The 19,854-nt window shown below is 43.1% G+C and overlaps 1 protein-coding gene across 1 annotated transcript in view; it reads left to right on the top strand.

The window, feature by feature from the left end:
* LOC144771583 (matrilysin-like) overlaps positions 1–19,854 on the top strand; it is a 129,026-nt gene that overhangs the window by 103,972 nt on the left and 5,200 nt on the right. The window contains exon 3 of the mRNA XM_078655969.1: positions 5,148–5,296. Within this exon, the coding sequence (XP_078512095.1) occupies positions 5,148–5,296 (149 nt within the window). The remainder of the gene's footprint in view (positions 1–5,147; positions 5,297–19,854) is intronic.

Below are 19,854 nucleotides of genomic sequence, written 5' to 3'. Positions count from 1 at the left end.
AAAATGTTCTGTCCAAAAAGGACCTCTCTGGACATGTTTCTTTCCTTAAAACACAGTGTGTGTATCCGGGGCGAGGTTTTCGCTGAATGGCAATTCTACCACCACGTTCTTCTTTCCCTGGACACTGTTTGTACTAGGCTGTAGGTGCCTTTGTCTGTTCAGTTTCCTGTATCAGTTTTGTAACCTTGGCCATAAATTTTACTCCCCGGCATGACAGAATAGATGAGGCACCTCCTAGCCAGCTTATCACCGCTTGTCTGCAAGTGCGGATCTTTAGTGTGATCAAAATTGCCCATAGATGCCTTCTTCTTAGAGCCAGTAAGGCCGGACACGTACATAACAAGTGCGTCAATGTTTCCTTCTGGTGTCCGCATAATCTGCAGTTGGAACTTTCGGTTTGTTGTTTCCAAGAGGGCCTTAAATCTTTGGATTGGTGCATGCCCATTCGGTACGCTATAAAAGCTTTTTTTAGATGTTGGCTGTAGTGCAAAGCTAGGTATCCTTGCGGTTTTTGGTTGATGTATGAGTTAACTACTGTCCAAGCATGTCGCCGTTTAGTTAAGGTTATTTTATCTTTTAGCAAGGAAGCCTTTTTTGCTAGTCCATTTACTACTTTACAGAAATGTGCGTGGTCGATTTTTTTTCCATACTTCATGCAGGGTCAGTGTAGTCAAACTCGCACTAAGATATTTTTCCCATTGAATTGTGTTGGGCTGGACTTTCTGGTAGTTTACTTCCTTCCAGCAGATGTTGTCCATTGACTCACTTGGGGCAGAGAAGAGCTTGTTACACAATTTTGCGAACGTGGACATTGACCGAATTTCTTGGTTCTGCAATCCAAATTCTAAGTGAACTTGGGCTGGCGCAGCTGAGTGTGGCAGGTTGAAGACTGCCTTGTATATTTTATTTTGTAATTTGTTTAAAATGGTTGATTCCCCTCCTATCCATGCAGTTAACCCGTATGATAAAGTGGGGATAGTTTTTGCGGCCATTACTTTAAGTAAGTGCGTGTAATTTGGGCCGCCCACTGTTTTTTGCAGTTGCCTGAATGCGTAAATTAATGATTGTGCCTTCCCTCTTAGTACCAGAATGTGCCTTTTTTTGTGTTGCCCTGCTCAATGGTCATCCCCAGGTATTTATATGAGGACTGCTCTTCAAGGACTGAGTTGTTGATTGACCATCTGAAATTAAGTTTCTTCCCCTCCACAAGCCGGAGCACTTTTGTGTTATCTTCAGTTCAGTTCCAGGTTTTCTTGTGCTAGGTAGGACGATAACATGTTTACCAAGCGTTGCAAACCTATTGGGGCTTTGCTTAGTAGAACTATGTCATCGGAGTACTGCATGATTGGTACAGGAACGTTGCCAAGTTTTGGGGCTTTCTGTTGCTTCTAAATTACGTCCGATATCTGCTAGGTATAGGTTAAAAAGGCTGGGGGCAAGGACGCAGCCTTGTTTTAAGCCATCCTGTGTCTCGATTTATTTTGTAAGGCTGGTCCCGTTCCCTTGTTTAACCTTTGCCCATGTTTCGCTGTACAGGCTGGATATTGCGTTTGTTATGGTATCTGGCATCCCCCACTTTCTTAACTTGCTCCAAAGCCTTGACCTACTTACGTGGTCGAAAGCTGATTTTATGTCCACGAAACATCCATATAGTTGTTGCTTCTTTTTTTTGGCATTTTCTATTAGCAGGCCCAGGGTGGTTAGGTTTGTGGATGTCCCCATCCCTGGTCTGAAACCGCTTTGGAACATGGGTATTATGTTGGTTGATTTTTCCCAGTCCTGCAGCTCTTCCAATAGGCACGAAGCGTACAGCTTGGCTTCGACATCTATTAAGGAGTTCAGACGGTAATTCCCTGGATTTTTTCGGTCCCCTTTCTTATGAATTAGATGGATTATGTTTCCTTTCCATGTAGCCGGAGGGTTACCCTTTAAAAAAGTGTGATTAAATAGCACTGTTAATTGTTCGGCCCAAAAGTCTTCGTTTAATTTGTAGACTGCTGTTGGAAGACCGTTTGGACCTGGTGCCCCCTCTGGATTTAGTTTTTGAATCAGCGTTTTTATTTGGGCACGGGTCGTCAAAACTTCTTGAAAAATGGCATTTGTTTCTAAGTTTACGTTGTTGTGTAATCTTGAACTGATGAGTATACATTTGAAAACTGTCTTCTTCGATGTCATTGGGTGAACATTGTTTGTTTTCATTTCTAGGTGGTTCCTTTTTTAAGTAGATGTTCTTCACGTGGTTCCCCCAGGCCTTATCGCTGATTCCAGGGTCCTGTTTCAGTATTGCTCCTGAGTTTAATTCATTAATGATAGCCCAAAACTCTCTGAAGGATGCTTTTTTGCTTGTAATCAGTAGTTTTTCCCAGGTCCGTTCTTTATATTGTGCCTTGGCCGTCCATATTTTGTTCCGATATTTTTTTCTCATACTTCTGATGTCTGTATTGTTTAAGTTGTGTCCCTTGGCAGCCGATCTTTGTACCCTGGCTAATTTTCTCTTTTCTAGTTTTAATTTCGCGTTAAACCATGGTGCTGGCTTACCTATTCCATCTCTAGTCACCCTCGACTGGACTGAATATTTTTCCTTCAGTTCCTCCAGTAGATTTTCCCAGTTATTTACATGATCACCGTTATCAAGGCTTCCTATTTTTGTCATAAAGTTAGTAGCTGTAATCATGATTTTCTTTGTTTCGCCTCCCCTCCATTTTATTTTCCGAAGGTTACATTTTTCTGGGTGTTGCTGTAATGAACATATTGTTTCTGCTCTTGGAACTGTGATAATCATCCGTATAGTTTGTGGTAAATGATCACTTTCCAAACGCGGAACTATTGAGTATTCCACTATAGATTTAGTCATACTCGCGCTTACGATTGTGAAGTCTATGGTCGATTTAACCTTGCCGCTCATGTAAGTGGGGCACGGCCGAGAGTGACCATTTTTCCTGCTGATTAGGATTGTTAGGCCCATTGAGTTTATGTTGGCCCATTGTGCTTGGTAGGACCCTTGTGCTGGTCTTTTTTCCCTCTTTGTTCTACCCTTATCAGGGCTGAGTAGGTTACAATTAAAATCACCGAAATGATCATTGAACTAAATTTGTTGGTTTTTTGTAAGGTTTTAATTAGTTTGAGTAGTGTTCCCAATTTATCCTTTTTTACTTTTCATTCTGGGTGTATATAAATGTTTAGCAGTAGCAATTGATACTGAGGCTTTATAGTAATTTTTATAGCTTGGGCCCAGTTTAACCAAACGTCAAGTTCCTCTTGGTCCCAATTATATTTTTGTGAAATAAAAGTTGATAGGCCTCCTCGTGGGTGCCCGTATTTTGAGTGCCTCTCTGGGAGTATGTGATGGTCCGTGAAGCCTGGGATTCCTAGGTGAGACGAATTCCACGTCTCTTGTAAGAGTATTATGTCTTGTTCTTCAAAAAATAGTTGTGTTTCGTGGTCCTGCTCCATGCTACTGAACCCATGTACGTTCCAAGAGCATAATTTAATTGTCTCCGGGTTTGTTTCTTCCGTGTGCGGGCCTTTTTGTTTGTTCTCTGACTGTGATGTTTGTGTCTTTGCTAGGAACTCTTTTCGCTTAGTGCTGACGGAATCCATGACCAGTCTTGATTGCTACTATGAAGCCGGTATATAACAGACTGACTTTTTTGGACAGTTTTTGTTTCTATTCTTTTGCCCAGGGATGTTGCTCGGGTTGCATGTAGGCACGATTTTGCGTTGGGCCTTTGCAGCTCTACGTCCTTGTAATAGTCTGAGTTGTTGTAGAGGGGGTAGGGGTATCTCGTTGCATATGTTGCTGCAAAGTGATTCCCCAACTCTCGAATATTGCTCTGTGAGAATAGATTTTACCTGCTAGCTCTTTTGATTTCCAGGTGGTAACCGAGTTTTTGGTGTCTGGTCTGGCTTTATTTTGCTGGAACTCTACTGCTTCCATGTCTTGAGAGACTATTCCATTCAGTTCAGGAATTTCTTTAACTAATTTTAGAATGTTTCCTCTGTTGAGGATATCCTGTCTTCCCTTTGTTGCGTACTCCAGGATAAAAGTCACAACTGGTTCGATCTCGTACGGTTCTGGCATTTGATTTTCTTCTTGGTTCATTTTGGGTCTTTTAATCTTGTGGACCCATTGATTGTATTTGTGTCTTTTGCTTGATCTTCGGTTGGCACAGTGTTGTTTTCTAATTTCTTCACGAATCTTGGTTCTATGTATTCAGTTGGTTGCTCATATTCTTGGGAGCCTCTTTTTATGATCACGCTTCTACCTATTCCGTTTGTGGTGATCTTTAGTGCCCTCTGATCTTTTCCTAAAAGTGCGGTTTTTGGTTCCCTGTTTTGGGGTCTTATTTTGTCGCCCAAAGGCCCGTTAGTTGTTTTTCGTGTTTTCTCTCTTTCTTTTGTTTGTGGTGAGGTGGAACTAACCTCTATATTACCGGTTGCATCTTTTAGGGCCGGTTCGTTTACACTTTCGTTTGAGTGTGTGTACGCAGAATTTCTTGTCTGTACTGTTTGTTTTATTGTCCAATTGGATTTGTGTGGGCCTACGGTTAGTTGTTTAGTCGGCCTTGGCCCGTCAGAAGATATTGATTCTGGTTTATGTGAGAATTCCACCATTATTGACTTCTCAAACGAGAAACTCACCTTTTCCGAAAGCCGTTGGACCTGTCTGGTGTTGAGAGGTTTCAATGTATCTTTATTTAATTCGAGTCCTTGACTTACGTTCTTTATAAAAATTGGAAAGAGGTGTTCAGGGGCTGCGTTATGTTTTTTTTTGTTTGAGCCGTGCCTTTCTGGCTCTCTTCCTTTGCCGTTTTGTTAGATTGTCCTGGTGTTCAGATAAAGGGATTGGCGAGCCATCGTTTATTTGTTCCTCTTGGCTTTCCGTTGCCCCTTCTTCGGGCTTTGTGTTTATGTCGTGCCGAGCCCCTTTCTTGGCTGGGGTCGGTTTTGATCGACCGTTTGAAGCTTTTGGAATTTCTTTGTTCAATATGCTGTTGTGTTCCCGATTTCCCTTTTGATCATATGAAACTTTCACTACTCCCAGAATGTTGTTTAGAATATCTGGGAGGGAAGCCAGTTTTTCAATTATACTGTATTCATGCAATTTTCTACATGATAAGAGATTGATCTCCTGTCCTTGCTGTTAGGTTTGTCAACTACACCCAACACCTGCCAGCAAGCATAGTAAGGTGCATAATACAGCAGGCGTTTGATGTATGGAGTGATGTGACGCCACTTCATTTCAGGAGTGTTACTAATCGGAACGCAGACATCATAATACAATTTGCATCTCTTGGTGAGTTTCCTCATTTTAGTTTTAACAAAGTGTAGAACAGTACTGCAACCAGTAGTTTTGTATGATGTATATAATTTGTGTTCTTAGTAAATAAGCAACAAAAATACTATTAGTATTGAATGCTGTTAGGGTTTATCTATTTTTTGAATGATAGGTTTACCACTTTTGCTACTAATATCCCCTAAACCTGCACAGTTTCATTGATTTTCTAATTGTTAACAATATATACATTTTGGGCTGTGTTGTTGGTTCCTTTTATGTAGACCTGCATTTAGACTCATTTTAGGGTGAAACTTGGGTAACTATTATCGCCTGGTATGCATACACAAAATAAGCTATTCTGACTAAATCTCTGATTCTATACACATATACAAGCGCACTACACTTGTTTGAGTTGGGTCCAGGGGATCTCAAAAAAAGTGAAGAACTGTCCTCACACATCAGGTGTCATGCTTCATCATTTGCATTCCTCGCTCTCTAGAAACTAGGTTTGGTAGAGAGCGGGCCTACACTTGGAGACAGGAAGGCACTTCTAAAAACTAAGAGGGGGCCCGTGATTAAGTGAAAGGGTAAAATTCAATGTAAACACCAAAATCCATTTATTTGTTAGGTACCTACTTGATATTAAAATCAAGAATGGGGATATGGGGAGTTAGTACCCGATCACCAATAGTGTTGTCAACATGCTTCTGCCGTATAGACCTAGAGGGTCCGTGGCATTCATCAGGATGAAATAACTAGGGCTCCTATCTAATCTCTTTTGATTAAGATACTATCACCATGTAGGGTGACCGATATCAACCTCTACCTAAAGTTGGGGTTTCTTGAAACCCCCAAGTCAGGGACTGAAGAGCCCCATGGGAAGGGGGGACAGAAGGACCCCTGTAGTCACTCTTGCCTCAAGGTGCATACCTTGCTGTACTAGGAGTACAGCATGACACCTGGTGGTGTGTGAGGACAGTCCTTCACATTTTTTTAGATGCCCTGCACCCCACTCAACCAAGTGTAGTGCGCTTGTTTATGTGTATATAATCAGAGATTTATTCAGGGTAGCAGGGTACATCTCTGCTGCTCATTCTTTAAACTGTGTGGCTCTTCCTGCTTCTTTCAAGGAATATTTCTTGGTATCGCTGTTTCTCTTTTCTGAAACTGAAAACTGTTCACTAATTTCTGTAATATCACTGATATACTATTGATATATTTGATTAGGTATCTCTCTCTCTCTCTCTCTATATCCAATATATATATATGTCCACATAATCTCCCCAAACTGGGAAGGAATTGAGCCGCACACAGAGCTTTGTCTTGGCCGTTTTAATTGATGGGTGACAACAGGATAAGGCATAGTCCTGACGCGTTTCGTTTCCCCCTGGAAACTTTTTCGAAGGTGAGCCTTGCACCAAAAACATGCCGTGTGTTTCACAGCCCGATGTTTTCCATTAATTTCACTTCCTCCGATGGCACTTCTTTTTTGCAATCACTTCCTTTCAATGTTGCATTATAAATATCAATGAACAAACAAAACGGGGGTGCCAGTACTGATACAAACAATTTTTTATGATCTCACAGTGTACATCCTAAACACGAAACAAAATTCGAGAAAGGGTAATTGCTACTTAATAGCTGTTTATTAGAAACATTTTCAGGTATATTTCAAGGTTTAATACATAGTACAATAATACCTTTTCCAATATATAAATAAGACATAAGAATCTCAACATCCATTCAATCATTCAAAGAGACAGACATATCACAAATAACCAAATAGAATTCATACACTCAAAGAAAGAAAAACTTTAGTTTGAATATATCCAATAGAACAATAGACAGGAAGGAGCCAATGTCTACTTTATGATTTCCAATGCTAATAAGATAAAATATTACCAAAAGTACATTCCTATACATCCAACAATTTCATTTGAATTCATTGTGAAATTAATAATAAAAGGTAATGTACAAAAAAGCAAGAGCTCCAGGTCGAACTGATTGGGATACCCGGATGCTCAGGTAGACTGGATATGGCGGGGCCGAGCCTATTGTAGAAATCAAAGTCTTTCTGGGGTCCTAGACAAGTACTAGTCAAACTAACTGGTCATAGGGGGTCCTGTCCTGTTTGTAGCCCAAGGAATTCGTTCTAAGGGAGGTATGAGAAACGTGGTCGAGGGACGGCGGAAGAAATTCAACGCGGGAGTGGGGAGCTGTTAGAGCGGTCCGATTTGGATCGTCAAACTTTGCCCGGTCTAGTTGTGTGATTTATAGCCCTACTGGAAGGCGAAATTGACCGGCGCGAGAAATCAGTGTCGAACCGAACGCCGGTCAATTTCGTGGCCGCCCTAGACCTAAAATGCGGCAATTCAGCTGCTTGGTGTGACCCAGCAACACCGACGCTAGAGTCGAGCACGGGCGCTGCGGTTACATTGAACCCAGCCGCCCACCTTCCAGTAGGGCTATAAATCACACAACTAGACCGGGCAAAGTTTGACGATCCAAATCGGACCGCTCTAACAGCTCCCCACTCCCGCGTTGAATTTCTTCCACCTGCCCTGATCCATTACCCAAGTTCTATTAAGGGCATTTTATGTCACTCGAGCTTTGACGTAGAGCGACGCACCACCACAAGAGCGCCATTGCCCTCCAAACTTGAACCAAAAAGTGTGATTCGGTAAAACGATTCAGGAGAGTGGTGCCGCCGAGGACTGGACCTCGGTATTGGCCCCGAGTCAGCTTTGAAAGTAGGCTGACATGGGGGAACTTTTTGCCGGCAATGATGAACAATTGTGTTAATAATGGTTTTTATCGCAACAGGAAACCAATTCACCGTCCACTGGAGGGTTGTAAATATGAACAGCCGTTTGAACCACAGACCCCATAATGCAACATTGAAAGGAAGTGATTCCAAAAAAGAAGTGCCATCGGAGGAAGTGAAATTAATGGAAAACATCGGGCTGTGAAACACACGGCGTGTTTTTGGTGCAAGGCTCACCTTCGAAAAAGTTTCCATGAGGAAACGAAACGCGTCAGGACTATGCCTTATCCTGTTGTCACCCATCAATTAAAACGGCCAAGACAAAGCTCTGTGTGCGGCTCAATTCCTTTCCAGTTTGGGGAGATTATGTGGACATAAATATCGGATTGGTTCCGCCTAAGAGCGACGCACCACCACAAGAGCGCCATTGCCCTCCAAACTTGAACCAAAAGTGTGATTCGATATATTTATATATATATATAAATATATATATATATATTTTCACACGATCTGCTAGCCAATCTGCCAATCTGCTAGCTGAAGCCCTGGTGGAGAATACAGGTACAGGCCCCAGAACTCGCCCCTCTGTTGCTAGCCAGCAATCACATGGCCTCAGATTAGCGATACTTAAGACGCGCTCCTTACAAAAGCACCATCTGGAAGTCTTTTCTCTACTGCTCGATGGAGACATTGACATCCTTGCACTTACTGAGACATGGCTGGGCTCTGCCTCTCTGCCTGACATTTTGGCTGCCCTACCCCCAGATTATGATGCAATTTGGCATAACCGCCCAAATGATTGTAAAGGAGGGGGTGTGGCCTTTTTGTTTAAGAAATGTCTCACAGTGAAAGAGATTATAGCACAAAATTGTGCCAGTGCAGAGCTGCTAGGGATAAAAGTCTCATTTAAATCCTCATGTATTATAATAATAGTGGCCTACCACCCGCCGCAAAGCTCCCCGGATTTCAATGAAGTCTTTTTTGAGCTTTTAACGGACTTGGCTACCAGATATAAGTCCCTTTTGGTGGTTGGCGATTTCAATTACCACTGGGACAAGGTACCCAGAGGCCCCACGGAGACTGAGTTTGAGGCTAATCTCTCGCTGCTTAATCTGCGACAGCTAGTGGTGGGCCCTACTCACGTGAAAGGCCATACACTGGACCTTGTTTGGTCTTCCTTACCCAACATTGAAATCACGGAGATAAGCCCATGCATCTGGTCAGATCACTTTATGATAAAGTGCTGGGTTTCAGGCGACCCTGTGAGGGCTGCCCCTAACAAGTCACGGAGGAAAATTAGATCCTGGAGTAAGATGGAAGCAAACCTTCTAATTTCAACCCTGCTCTCCTTTACCCCCCCAACATGAATGGCATAGATCTGGACCATGACGTCAGGATCTTGAATACCTGGATACTCGCTGCCTTGGACAAACTTGTCCCTGAGCAGTTGGAGAGCACTAGAACCAAAGGGAGAGGAGCGCCTTGGTTTGACGCCTCCCTGAAACATAAGAAGCAAGCCCTTCGCAAGGAAGAGAGAAGGTGGAGACTCCATTATAGCCAATCAGACGCCGTAATTTTCAAAACCCTGCTAATTTCAGACACTCTGTTCATCACCAACCCCTTTTTCTGAATCATTTTGTCCACCATAAGCGTGGAAGGGTATACTCAGACATGAGTCCCTTGCTCACTGCTCCATCATGATTCAAGCAAGCTGGGCCGACGACGCCTGGAATGGCAGAAACCGGTCCCCGGAAGCTTGTCTCCTTTCTGGTGAAGAATTGGCTTGGTAGTTTGGTCTGCCCTGTTCCCATGATGCACTGGGCCAGGGACAGACTAATTTGCATATAGCCAGGTTCTGAGCTGGGATGGGGCAGTGAGCTAAATAACGGTGATGGATCAAGCCCTGATCTTTGGACTGGGTAAGAGTGGTCTGCTTAATTCAGACACTCTGTTCATCACCAACCCCTTTTTCTGAATCATTTTGTCCACCATAAGCGTGGAAGGGTATACTCAGACATGAGTCCCTTGCTCACTGCTCCATCAGGATTCAAGCAAGCTGGGCCGACGACGCCTGGAATGGCAGAAACCGGTCCCCGGAAGCTTGTCTCCTTTCTGGTGAAGAATTGGCTTGGTAGTTTGGTCTGCCCTGTTCCCATGATGCACTGGGCCAGGGACAGACTAATTTGCATATAGCCAGGTTCTGAGCTGGGATGGGGCAGTGAGCTAAATAACGGTGATGGATCAAGCCCTGATCTTTGGACTGGGTAAGAGTGGTCTGCTTAATTCAGACACTCTGTTCATCACCAACCCCTTTTTCTGAATCATTTTGTCCACCATAAGCGTGGAAGGGTATACTCAGACATGAGTCCCTTGCTCACTGCTCCATCAGGATTCAAGCAAGCTGGGCCGACGACGCCTGGAATGGCAGAAACCGGTCCCCGGAAGCTTGTCCCCTTTCTGGTGAAGAATTGGCTTGGTAGTTTGGTCTGCCCTGTTCCCATGATGCACTGGGCCAGGGACAGACTAATTTGCATATAGCCAGGTTCTGAGCTGGGATGGGGCAGTGAGCTAAATAACGGTGATGGATCAAGCCCTGATCTTTGGACTGGGTAAGAGTGGTCTGCTTAATTCAGACACTCTGTTCATCACCAACCCCTTTTTCTGAATCATTTTGTCCACCATAAGCATGGAAGGGTATACTCAGACATGAGTCCCTTGCTCACTGCTCCATCAGGATTCAAGCAAGCTGGGCCGACGACGCCTGGAATGGCAGAAACCGGTCCCCGGAAGCTTGTCTCCTTTCTGGTGAAGAATTGGCTTGGTAGTTTACCTGAATACCTGGATACTCGCTGCCTTGGACAAACTTGTCCCTGAGCAGTTGGAGAGCACTAGAACCAAAGGGAGAGGAGCGCCTTGGTTTGACGCCTCCCTGAAACATAAGAAGCAAGCCCTTCGCAAGGAAGAGAGAAGGTGGAGACTCCATTATAGCCAATCAGACGCCGTAATTTTCAAAACCCTGCTCTCAAAATACAAGGCAGATATCTTGGAAAGAAAGGCTGCTTTTTATGAGGGTAGAATTAGGGAGGCCATCAACATACAGCGAGAGACATTTACCATTCTAAGGGACCTCACACAACGTGAAGGGAAAATCTCAGTGGGCGACCAACCTGACGGTGATTCCTTTCAATCCTTCTTTCTCCAGAAGGTACAGGACATCATCACTGACATCATGGCACGGCCAGTCACAACCATGTTGCCTAGCCAGAATGTTCAGGTGCCATCCATGACTTTGGATAGCTTTCCTCCCATTAACAACAAGTGCTTAGCGCAACTGGTCGGTCAAACTAAATCAGGCTCTGGCATAGATCCATGTCCCCCCAAAATCTTTAAAATGGCTCTGCCAGGCATTCAGCCCCAGGTACTGAGTCTATTGAATAACTCACTTAATTTAGGCTATCTGCCGACTCTGATGAAAGAAGCCAGGGTCTCCCCACTTCTGAAGAAAGCAGGAACGGACACGACAGCCTTAAAAAATTATAGGCCCATTTCGCAGTTGCCTTTTCTAAGCAAGATTCTAGAAAAGCACGTTCTCAATACCCTAGCCGGCCATCTGGAAGAATACCATCTCCTCCATACCAGGCAGGCTGGGTTCCGGCCCCAACATAGCACAGAATTAGTCATGGCCTCGGTCGCCGATGAGTTGAGAGTCAGGGCAGATAACAAACAGCCTTGCGCCTTGATTCTATTAGACCTATCGGCGGCCTTCGACACGGTCAGCCACACCATCTTGCTGGACCGTGTCGCGAAATTGGGGATCACAGGCCAGGTGCTAAAGTGGCTAGAATCCTTCCTGTCAGGTCGAACCCAGAGAGTGCAGCTAGGAGACCAACTGTCTGAGATACGCGACGTGACCTGGGGAGTGCCCCAGGGGTCGGCGCTATCCCCCCTGCTTTTTAATATCTATCTACAACCATTGGTGGAGGAGCTTATGCGTATGAACTGCGAAATCAGTGAGGAACCTGCTCTCATTCACAGTCAACTGGATGACTAACAATCTGTTGAAAGTGAATGCTGACAAGACGGAGGTGCTGGTAATTAGCAACAAAGAGGATCCCTGGAGTGACCTGCACTGGCCCCCCGAGCTAGGAACCACTCCGTCTCCTGGCTCTGTGGTAAAAAGCTTGGGGTTAAGGATCGATGCAGATCTCTCAATGGCCCCTCAAGTTTCTTCTGTGGTCGGATCCTGCATAGGTGTGTTGAGGCAACTGCGAAAGCTAGTCCCCATCCTATCCGCCTTCACCCTGCAATCGATCGTATCCGCCACAGTCATTTCGAGACTTGATTATGGCAATGCCTTATACCTAGGCCTACCACAGAAGCTGTTGAGGAAACTGCAGGTAATACAAAACGACGCAGCCAGGCTGATCTATTCCTTGCCGAGAAATTCGCACGCAACCCCACTGCTTCAGACGCTGCACTGGCTCCCAGTGAAATTCCGAGTGCAGTTCAAATGTCTCTGTGTGGCCCATAAGGCACTCTTTGGCAAAGCCCCAGAGTACATTACGCAACGTCTAAAGAGGTACATTCCCGGAAGGCCATTGCGCTCAGGAACAACCTCCAACCTGTTTCAACCCAGGTTCAAATTAAAGACCAAAGGAGGCAGGGCCTTGTCTGTGCTCCTTCCACAACTGTGGAACGAGCTTCCACCTACCTTGAAAGAGGAATTGCAGCTTCTACCTTTCAGAAAGAAACTAAAAACTTATCTTTTCAGAAAGGCCTTCACGACATCATAGGAGGCGAAACGACTGAGGTTCTAGGGTCATTAGTGTGTTATGTTCTTTCTGGTAAGCGCTTAGATACCGGCGGTGATAGGCGCTATACAAGTAATCCCTAACATAACATAACATAACACGAAGAGTTGCCTCAAAAGAAAGAGCGCACAGAAGGTAATCTTGCCACCACAATTTGAATGAAGGTTGTAGCAGAATCAAGCAAGATGCCGCAAACCAGAGTTCAAGCCGACGCGTTTCGGGCCCCTGCCCTTTGTCATAGGCTTTGTGGATATGCGGGAAACAACTGCAACATTATAGCACCTGATATTTAAAGAGTCATTTCCCTTGTGGGCGTGGCCGCTCGCACGGCCTCATGGTCTCCGTAGTGCTTAGTTTGCCTCCAGTGAGTTTTGCATGAAGTCCGCAAAATAAAGTCCAATAATAACCCAAGTGGGGTGTCGCACATACTGCTTAGTACTGCTGCCAATATAGTACCTCCATTAACTGGCACCTTCTCCTGCATCGAAGAAAGCCGTTCCGCCTCCTTCCAGGACTGAGCTTACAACGGGGCATCTTTCGCGGCTAGGCAAGCCGCTCAAAATTTTCACACGAAGAGTTGCCTCAAAAGAAAGAGCCCACAGAAGGTAATCTTGCCACCACAATTTTAATGAAGGTTGTAGCAGAATCAAGCAAGATGCCGCAAACCAGAGTTCAAGCCGACGCGTTTCGGGCCCCTGCCCTTTGTCATAGGCTTTGTGGATATGCGGAAAACAACTGCAACATTATAGCACCTGATATTTAAAGAGTCACTTCCCTTGTGGGCGTGGCCGCTCGCACGGCCTCATGGTCTCCGTAGTGTTTAGTTTGCCTCCAGTGAGTTTTGCATGAAGTCCGCAAAATAAAGTTCAATAATAACCCAAGTGGGGTGTCGCACATACTGCTTAGTACTGCTGCCAATATAGTACCTCCATTAACTGGCACCTTCTCCTGCATCAAAGAAAGCCGTTCCGCCTCCTTCCAGGACTGAGCTTACAGCGGGGCCTCTTTCGCGTCTAGGCAAGCCGCTCAAAATTTTCACACGAAGAGTTGCCTCAAAAGAAAGAGCCCACAGAAGGTAATCTTGCCACCACAATTTTAATGAAGGTTGTAGCAGAATCAAGCAAGATGCCGCAAACCAGAGTTCAAGCCGACGCGTTTCGGGCCCCTGCCCTTTGTCATAGGCTTTGTGGATATGCAGAAAACAACTGCAACATTATAGCACCTGATATTTAAAGAGTCACTTCCCTTGTGGGCGTGACCGCTCGCACGGCCTCATGGTCTCCGTAGTGCTTAGTTTGCCTCCAGTGAGTTTTGCATGAAGTCCGCAACATAAAGTCCAATAATAACCCAAGTGGGGTGTCGCACATACTGCTTAGTACTGCTGCCAATATAGTAGCCCCATTAACTGGCACCTTCTCCTACATCAAGGAAATCTCTGGATTTTTAGCGGGGTCTGTGCATCCTGCTGCAATGGACTGGCGACCCCACTCAGTAGTCCTGTGGCGGTCTGGTGACTGGGCACTGTGGGAGTATCCACTTCTAACAGTGAGGTGGGTGGACAGCGATTAATTTTTTGAGTGGATGGGCCTTCACAGACTCTGCTTTACAGCAACAAACTGTACTGTCTTCATGGAGTTCGATTTTCCAGCAACTTTCCTGATGGATGCTGGGAACGTTAGTTGCTCATTTCAAGTGACTACCGGTGGTGATGCCCCGCGACTTTTGAACTGCAGATTACCTGCACTATAATCGATAGTGATCAGATTTGAGACACAAGGAAATGAAAATAAATAAATCACACATGGTACCAAAGATGAAATGTACTTGCTGTAGATATTCGCCATGTTTGTCCTTTTCAATATTGAATGTTTCACGCTTAGTGACGACGATATTGCGGAGGATTTACATCAATTGGTCTCACCTGTTCATGACGGTTACATTGTAACAGGGTTAACATAATATGACATTGTCAGGATTTGAACAGCATTTTGCTGTTTTTAACTTAGTTACATAACTTTTATTTCTGACAATGCATGCTTGTATCATCAGCTGGCCTGCAGATATTTAAGAATCAGTGATATTCTTGATTTTTCTAATGGGCTTGTTTTTGAACTTTATTGAGACAGACTTACCTCGTATTCAATTTGCAGTATGTTGTCTTTGTTTAGCATTGCTAGATATTGAAATACTATCACAACATGGCATCTTTTAGATTGACAAAGGCAGACTCTCTGCCGAAACGCGTCTCTCTTTTATGCAGAGCCATTGAAGGCCCCTGGCAATAAAGATGTGCTGCATATTTTACCTGCTTTATGAGCGTGCCCTCTTCTTGTTCGCGTGGAGTTGGATTTATATGATTATTACGGACTACATCGTTGTTGGGAGAAACACTTACCTTGCATGCAGGTACAGTGTATGCTAGGATCTGTGGTTTTCTACAGGAACTACAGGTCTGTACGTGACTTTGGCCTGACCAATCAGGATGACCATGAAAGGGAGAGCGACTGGAGGTATTTAAATGGACTGTTGCTAGCGTTGGGGTGAGAGCTGGCATTTGATAAAGGCAAATGCCGAAACGCGTCATGCCTATGCTCAAGGAATAAAGCCCCTTCCTACAGTACCCCATGGTGTCTCTCCGGTCTCTTCTTAACGAAAGGATCTTCAGGTGACATATATATATATATATATATATATATATATATATATATATATATATACACACACAATATATATATGCAATATATATATATATACAATCCTCACCTCCTCCGAGGCTGCCGGGACTCCATGACAGCGGTGCAACCCAGGGTCGGAAGTTGCCCTGTCGTCAAATTGCCATTTCACAAAGCATAAACCAGTTTATGCAGATGCACTCCACTCCAATCAAAAGTTACCACTCCAATGTGTAGTTGCAGATAAAAGGATTTATTCAGCAAATAATTCCAGCATGATGTATCCAGTGATGGAAAAACACCCAACGCGTTTCGATGATGAACTCGGCTTGCTCACGGGTAAACTCGATGCAAAGCTCAGTGCATTAAATAAAGTTCATTCAAAGTTATGTAACAAACATAAAAGTGTCAACATAGACAATGGACTTAACATTTAACATGCCTGCAAGTAGCTGCCATATTGGAAAGGTGCCCTGTTTACATCTAAACATCCAGTGGTTCCTAGTTCCCACATTGTCAAAGACTAGTTATCCTAATATTGTGGTACAAAAATAAATTAATTCTGTCCACTGTTCCATTGTCGAGCGCAAAGAATCATCAATCATTATTCTCAGCGGCAATTTACATATATAGTTTGTTCAATTAAACATAATATCTTTTTGCTGCGCAGCGATATCAGAACTGCAATTGTGCACCGTACCATTGTGCACATATAATCACTGCACAAAAATTATTATATGGCGATAAGTCAACTAATACGCCTTTGCGCGCTAAATAGGCACAAATATTTTATAAACCAAATAGAGAGAGGACAATTATAAGTCGCTCAGTGAAAGCAAAAATAAAGTTGAAATCCCCAGTGGGTAAACACAGACACAATCTTAATCCCAAGTGGGAAAGCATAATGTACATGACATAGTCACTGAACAAAAAAGAAAAAATCAACTTGTCTCTCAATTCCAAAAGGTGCATACGCTTGCAATTCTCCACAATGTCGCAGAAGAAGAATAAAAATGAAAAAAAAACAGTCAGACCAACTAGAGCAATAAATACTTAGGCCAAAATCTGCAAGGAATACATAAAACATGTAGTGATTAACACAATTAAGTGAATTAAAACCAATTCAGAGAGCTAAGTGCAGGAGGTTCAGAGTCTAACATATTCAAAACATAGGTAGAATGGAGATTGGTGCTACATGCATTGAAAGGTTAGTAGTTAAAAGTCAATCATAAATTAAATCAGTCTCCCAGGTGCAAAGCTAACTCCTCCTCTGAGTTCAGCCCTCCAGGGACCTTAGTATCTAAGTCTAATATGTAACAACTCTCCAATTGTCGTAATTTACGTATCCTGTCACCTCCTCTTTTCATAGGGGGACACGATCAATAGCAAAGAACTTCAATAGATTCCGATTTGTTTTGTGAAGCTCTTCAAAATGTCTAGCAATCGGTGAGAGTTGGTCTTTATTTTGGATTGCCCACATGTGTTCGAGAATACGTTTTTTTGCTGGAAACATCGTACTCCCGACATATTAGCACATGGGCAAACCAAGACATATACGCAGTAATCCGACGAACAGGATTGTTGATGGCTTTGTCTCTATCTTCCACAGGGAAGTGGACCTTTTTGACATTAGAGCTAAATTTACAAGCCTTGCAGGCATACATGTAAAAAAACCTTCTATGTCATATTTCTTATTCTTGGAGATGCATATGTCGTTTTTACTGAGTTTATCTTTCAGGGAATTTGCCTTACGATATGTGATGTCTGGATTGCATCCCAGTGCATCGTCAATATCCAGTTGGTTACTAGCTATTTGAAAGTCTATATTAGTTATTGATTAGTTAACTGAGTATTTGTATGGGAGAGTGAATGTGTGTGCTGTTCGGTGGGGGGGTGTGACTGCCCAAAGATGTGTGAATAGTTGATTCAGTAGGTATATGAAGTTAAAACTACATGTTATAACAGTTGTTTGGGTGAGTGAATATCTTTATGGGTGTGGTGATGGGCAAATATCTCTCTCAATGGTACATGTCCAAAAAGTAGAAAAATAAAAGGCAGTGGATGTGTCAGTTGTTGTTTATAAAAAAGTATCCACAAGAGTCAGTGATTGTTTGCGTGACTGTATGGATAACTGAATACTTGTAATAGTGATTTTAAAACACACTAAGTATAAGTTACTATCTATATGAATAGATAAAGTGGTGTTTGTATAAGTGTATAGATAAGTAAATATAAGTATGATCCATTGTTTGCATAAGTGAATAGGATGCGTGCTGGTGTGTAATGTCGATATAGTTGTATAAGTATATTTGATAGTGTTCTATTGATCATTGACTGCATGTATGAGTGAATCTGTAGGTAAGTGATTAGATGTGTGTATAGATCTAGGAATCACTGAGTGGGTTTTTAGAAACTTGTATTGGTGTGTCAAAGGATTCAAATATGGTACTCTGTATTTTACAGTGAGTGATGAAAGGTTATACTAGTATATGAGGAGGTGTATCTGATTGTCACATGGATGATGTCAACAGTGATGTCATCAGTGATGTCATTTGAGATGTCATCAGTGATGTCACTGACCATGTCATGAATGATGTAATATGTGACATCGTCAGCAGTGGATTGCGGGTGCGCGAGATATAGTGAGTACAACTAACTATATCGGAGGAATTTCAATGGTTTTGTACGAGTGAAATGTCCAGCTAAATATAACACCCCTAAAACCTATGTTTTTTTCAGTGAATTTCTAAGGTTTTTTAAATGCTAATTCCTAACTATATCAGTCCTGAAACCTATGTTTTTTTCAGTGAATTTCGAAGGTTTTGTAAATGACCATTTTTAAATGTATTAATTGTTATTATTTATTTATTTATTTTGTATTTATTTGAAGAGTTTTATAAAGCGCGAACAAGATCCTGGCGGATATCAGAGCGCTATACAGACAGTAAATGTTACATATACAAGCCATAAGAAATAGATCAACACAGCAATACAATGAAAATAGAAAGAAAAACAATATAGTTATATTTGGCATCATTAAGTGTCTTGTGTTTAAGAGCTTTTCTGTCTTTCGTCCTATTGATTCAGCAGACCAAACTCATGTGTATTTGGCCATGAGGATGGATTTAACTTCCTTTTTAAAAGCAATAGTGGACGGGTTAAGTCTGATTTCAGGGGGTAAGTCATTCCAAATTCTAGGTGCCATCCCGGAGAATGATCTATTATAGGTTTTTTTCTTATGAACTTTTGTGGTTTCAGGAGTAATTTTTCCGCATTTCTTGAAGGTCTGGTGCCCCCAGAGATCGTCAGTTTCTGTGCCAGGTAACTGGGGTCTTTTGATGTAAGGCTCTGTGCGTCATGCATGCAACTTTCAGTTGAATTCTCGCATCTAGGGGTAACCAGCTCAGGGATTGAAGGTCCGGGGATATGTGGGAAAAACGTTTAGATCCAGTTATGAGTCTTGCTGCAGCGTTGATTGAGGCTCTAAGTGGTGCAGTTGATGCTTTGGGCAATCCACAAAGGGTGACGCAACCGTATTCCACTCTGGGTATAACCAGAGCTTGTACTGCCTGCTTAAAGTCCTTGTGTGGAAGGAAAGGTTTTAGTTTCCTCAATGTGTTTATCTGAAGGTTGGCTCCCTTTGTAACATTACTGATATGTTTTTGCATGTTGAGGTTACTGTCCAAAGTTATTCCAAGTGACTTCGCTGAATCCACAATGATCGGTTGTACATTGAACGCCGTAATATGTTTGATCCAATCTTGCAATTTCGGGATTTGGGCCGGTGGGGCTATTAGAAGAAATTCAGTTTTTAGGGCGTTCAATTTCAGATGATTTTCTGCCAGCCACGTTTGTGTGTTTCTAAGAGCTGTGTTGAGTAGTTTGATATCCTCTAAGGAGTGTATTTTGTGGTATAGCTGTGTATCGTCTGCATACATGTGGTATTGCCCATTAGATTTGTGTAGGATTTCCGTTAGAGGTTCCAGGAAGACATTAAACAGTGTTGGATATAGTGCTGATCCTAGCGGTACCCCCAAGGTCACTGGGACTGGCTTGGATAGGGTGTTCTTGATTTTGAATTTTTGTGTCCGGTTTTGGAGAAATGAGGTGAACCAATTTAGCACTGCCCCAGAAAAGCCCATTCTGTGTTTCAGGAGGTCTAACAGGTTCTCGTGTTTAATCTTATCAAAGGCTGAAGATAGGTCAAGTAGGATGAGTAAACAGGATCCATTTTGGTCAAGTATTTGCAGCACATCATCAATGATGTGTGTCATGGATGATTCTGTGCCGTGGCCAGCGCGGAAGCCTGATTGGTGTTGGTTGAGTAGT

This window comes from Lissotriton helveticus, chromosome 8, assembly GCF_964261635.1.
Source record: "Lissotriton helveticus chromosome 8, aLisHel1.1, whole genome shotgun sequence".
NCBI lineage: Eukaryota > Metazoa > Chordata > Amphibia > Caudata > Salamandridae > Lissotriton > Lissotriton helveticus.
Note: the sequence above shows the minus strand (reverse complement) of the source record. Positions and strands in the feature narration are given on the sequence as shown.